Source organism: Arachis ipaensis, chromosome B01 (genome assembly GCF_000816755.2).
Source record: "Arachis ipaensis cultivar K30076 chromosome B01, Araip1.1, whole genome shotgun sequence".
NCBI classification, from domain to species: domain Eukaryota; kingdom Viridiplantae; phylum Streptophyta; class Magnoliopsida; order Fabales; family Fabaceae; genus Arachis; species Arachis ipaensis.
Window position 1 is genome coordinate 2,096,418 of NC_029785.2, and position 4,476 is coordinate 2,100,893.

General features: G+C 33.4%; 2 protein-coding genes across 5 annotated transcripts in view; both read right to left on the reverse strand.

The window, feature by feature from the left end:
* Positions 1-568, reverse strand: part of LOC107637400 (bifunctional bis(5'-adenosyl)-triphosphatase/adenylylsulfatase FHIT) — a 2,126-nt gene extending 1,558 nt beyond the window's left edge. Inside the window, exons 1-2 of one of the 4 annotated variants that reach the window (XM_021115452.1) lie at positions 300-568; positions 57-168 (exon numbers count right to left, since the gene is read on the reverse strand). In XM_021115452.1, coding sequence (XP_020971111.1) covers positions 57-101 — 45 coding nt within the window. In that variant the 5' untranslated portion in view covers positions 102-168; positions 300-568. Of the gene's footprint in view, positions 1-54; positions 169-255 lie in introns of all 4 variants that reach the window. The other 3 variants (XM_016340915.2, XM_021115448.1, XM_016340850.2) reach the window with 3 other exon arrangements.
* On the reverse strand, positions 888-4,022 carry LOC107637172 (bifunctional bis(5'-adenosyl)-triphosphatase/adenylylsulfatase FHIT). The gene is made up of 5 exons (XM_016340633.2): positions 3,835-4,022; positions 3,617-3,739; positions 1,941-2,087; positions 1,356-1,454; positions 888-1,262 (listed from the first exon to the last, which is right to left on the reverse strand). The coding sequence occupies exons 1-5, from the start codon at positions 3,982-3,984 to the stop codon at positions 1,146-1,148; spliced, it is 636 nt and encodes a 211-aa protein (XP_016196119.1). The 5' UTR covers positions 3,985-4,022; the 3' UTR covers positions 888-1,145.

The window sequence follows — 4,476 nt, forward strand, 5'->3', positions numbered from 1 at the left end:
GGATGACATGATCATAAAAAAAATGAGGACATGAAGAGTTTCTAGAAGTAGCATACCAGGCACAGCCGGACGGAGGTTGACAAAGGCGAAACACAGATCATTTGTATAGAACACTGAACTGTGATGGATCTTGTATGGTCCAAAATCGTAGTATTCAGGAGCCATGATCTATACTTGGAAGAAAGAATGAAAAAAATCTTAATGAAAAAGAATACAGATGATGTTTTTCATAATTCATTTTAGTTGTTTACTTACCTTATTGGAATTAGCAAGAGAGGAGATAGTGCTGCTTTACTTACCTTAATTCTTATGAAGAAGAATGGAGAGAATATTGTAAACTATGAAGTCTTTAGAAAAAGTATTTAAAAATGTGAGTGGTTACTGATTTGAGAGTAGTTAATTGAGTCAACGTTGAATAACTTGTTAATTGAGCTTGTGTAAGAACATTGTTTTTAACAAAAAATAATTCATATAAAATATTTAATCATGCTGCACCTTAGAAAGAACATTAATGTATCGAGGGATTTTTCAAAACTAAGTAAGCAAATGGTTTGGAATGACCGCAAATTGAAAACCCTTGTCTGAGACTAGATTTGTAAGTATTAAGAATATTTGGGAAAGAATATGGTAGGTAGAGAGTGAAACATATTTATGCGAAAAAAAAAATGCTACGTGCACAATTAAAACCAGTTACTATGTATTTGTGTATACATACAATATATATTTTCATATTTTAACATGTATTCTATACGAGTTACTAATTTAGGGACTAATTTTTTGTGTGTATATAGTATGGTTGTGCAAAAAATTACAAATAATGGGGCAATATTGCTTTTCAATCTCTTCTTATGATGATTGACACTTTTCTTCATAACAGTATTCCATCATGAACAAGGAGTGTTTATTTCAACGAAAGTGTTTATAACAAGATTATGTAAACAGAAACTCAAAAACTCAATCATGTATTCCATAACTGTCAAACTGGCATAGGCATCCATAAGGTTACTTGTATCATCATGCAATATATCAAATAAGAACATAAGTTACTTTGAGCCAAACCAAATTGTCAATTTCCCTAAAAAGAAAAACTATAGTCTTTTCAGCTAGAATTTGTGTGACTAATATATGGTCAATCAAGTCCAAGCTCATAAGAAGAGTTTTCTGTATTCATCTGCCTCTTGAGTCATCTCTTCAAAGCTTCTGTCTTTCCTCTCTTTGTCCAAATCAAGCTTTTCTTTCAATTCCTTCTCCTTCTCATCCATCTGAAACAAACACAAACGGCAAATAAGAATAAATATCAAATCAATCACGGTAATAAGAATGTGTAGGATAGTCACGAGAAGAGCATATCATACTGCATCATATATCTCGTCGTTTTTCTCGAAATCGCCACCTCTTCGGGGAACAACATGAATGTGAACATGAGGTACTGTCTGTCCTGCTTGAGGTCCATCCTATGGTCCAGGAAGATAATTCCGTTGGTTTTGTGAGACACGGTTAGCATATCATGCAGGAACATAATCCGAATAAGTAGGAAAATGTTGAATACAACACACAGCTCAAAATGGCAAAACTAACACTTATCCTTTAGCAATGAAGGTGGTGTGTCTTAGTATTTTATCATCTTATCAATAGTAAAATTTCTTAACATCAAATAATGAAGAGAACAGCTATTTTGAAATTTCACCATACTGTTCACATGATAGCAAGAGTGTGTAATGAGAGTCGCTAATATCGAAGAGAAAATGGTGAACAATTTAAAAGAATGACATGGAGGAAAAAATAGGCCAGCAATCTCATTTCTGAATTCTTATCCAGTTAAATATAAAAGGTGAGAGCATAACCAAAGACAGTGATTGCAAACCAAAGTGCAAAAATATAACTGAATTAGCAATCTGAGAAATAAAAGTATGTTCAAAAAATAAAAAAATATGTATTACTTGGATAGCAAATGTAAGTGACGAAGCCTTATGGTAGCTCTCAAGCTGGTTCCCAATTTTTTGTGCAGTGAGCCACAAATCAGAAGTCTCCTCAGCAGTGAGATCAACAAAACGCTTTACTTCACGCTTCGGACAGATGAGCACATGTGAATACTGTTAAGTCAAACAAATTCAACACTAAACTAGACTTTCTAGCCAGCTGGAAATAACCTTTAGAACTTTACATTAAGTAAAACTTCCTTTCAAGAAAAATGCCTAATCATTGAAACGCTTTAGCAAGTAACTATGAAGCAAAGGTATATGTCATGTCTAGGTGTACTTCTAACATATTATTTATTAATTGATCTCGCTTAACATCTAAAGCACCACAGCAAAGGAAGTCCCTCATAATCTTTTCAATGGTGTTGGCCACTCCTACTGGAATACGAAACAAGGATAAGAAGTAAGGAGGACTACTGGAGAGGCATGTGTGAATGAGAATGATACGACCACCTAAAGAAAAATAGGCCCCTTCCCAAATTGCCAAACACTTAGAAATCTATTCAACAACAGGATCCCAAAAGGAAATAGATCTAGGACTTCCACCTAGTAACCTACAGAACACCTAGATAATCAAGAGGCCACTCCAAAACAAAACACCCAGCCATATATGCCAAACTAGAAAGGTCATGAGGCCGAGCTAAACCACTCTTCGACATACTGATCTTTAAACCAGAGCACAACAAGAAAAATTGAAAAATAAAGAAAACATTCACTCTATCATTTTCCATACACAACATGGTGTCTAAGGTATGCCGAACACAAGTGGGTTAATGATTAACCAAATGGATATTCTAACAGTGAAATGCCCTTTACGTAGTTGTAACCATGTTAAAATAAATTGAAATAGACAATGACCTATTATAAAGATGCTCCATAATTGCAGGATTTCAAAGTTTCTGTACATGTATGTCTTGCAGTGTTCATTGTGCAACCAAGGTTAACTCAGCCTATTTTTGTTTTCCAATTGAGAAATTATTTCATGCTGAAGGTAAAGAAACTCTTTCTCTGAGCATGCTTTTCACCCAAAAATTTCTGCTTTCGAAACAAACCAGTGAAAAGCTATGAAATTTACCAATCCAATTTCAAATTCTGTTTCCATCTTGAACTACATTTTTCTTTTTTATCTTTTTTGGTTAAACAAAGAGTTCAGCCACACTGAAAGCGAACTATAGCACTAAAATGAATTTCACCAAAACACCAAACCAAACAATAGTAAACTAAGAAATAGATAAACAAAAAAGAAACATGAACCATGCCTAGCCAGCAGTATCATATTACTATTATTGACAGCCAGAGAAAAGGATATGACCTGCAAAGGGAACACAAAACAATAAACTTCAAAATGAAGCCCCTTTTAAAAAAATCTCAGAGAATACAACAATGTCCCTAACAACATATAGCTAAAAAGATGATCCCTTTTAGGAGTTTTTCTTTTCTTTTTTTTCAGAATGAAGTTAAAGGGGAACTGATGAAGGGACATGCGATGTAAGATGAGCTGAATTATTATAATTGAACAATAATGGGGAGAAAAAAATTACTTTTTTTTTATGGATCACCAAAATGGGTCATTTTCCCAATTTATATTTTTTCTAGTAAGAACAAATACGAGTGAGGTAAGTTGTGACTTATGAGTTACCAGGAAGAAGGGGACGGAGGTTGACCATGGCGTAAGAGAGATTTGTTGCGTAGAACACTTCGCTTTTGTGTATCTTGTAGGGTCCAAATTTGAACTCTTGTTTTTCTTCTTCCCCAGCCATCTGCACAATTCATTCAATTTCCATTCAAAGAAGAGTGAAAAAGTGTTGATTTGAACGATAATGATGATGATTGTTGATGAGTGAGTTTGAATCACCTTAATGGAGCTGAACGATGAGATTCGTAGGGTTCGTAGTAGCGGCAATGTTGAAGAAGAAGAAGAAGAAGAAGAAGAAGAAGGAGAGTGTAAGAAGAAGAAGGAACGAGGGAAGTGAACACCGTACGAAAGCAGAGCCTGCTTTAGCATTTCCACTTCCAAAGGAGGAAGCTTTTTTGTTCTAATTTCTACACTTTAAATTTTCATGCTTTTGTTGAAAAATTATAGGCTAAAATTTTTATATATGGATAATTTTAATGTGAAATACAAAAATATTTGATGATTTTGGTGTTCTACAGGGTTGTGGTAGTAGCACAAAACGTTACTAACGTTTTGTAATAAAAAATTTTTTTTAATCATCAAAGAACAAAACGTCACTGACGTTTTGTAATAAAAAAATATTATTTTAATTATTAAAACACAAAACGTCGCTGACGTTTTGTTAGAAAAATATTATTTTAATTGAAGAAACACAAAACGTCATTGACGTTTTGTAAATGGCCATAGTTGTGTTCAACACACAATTTGGTTCATGATAAAGGATTTCACCTCTAGTAATACAATATTAAAAAGAAAAAGTTCAAAATTATAATTTGATAACTAAAAAAATTCCTAAAATTCTTTTGGTGAATATTTTTATTT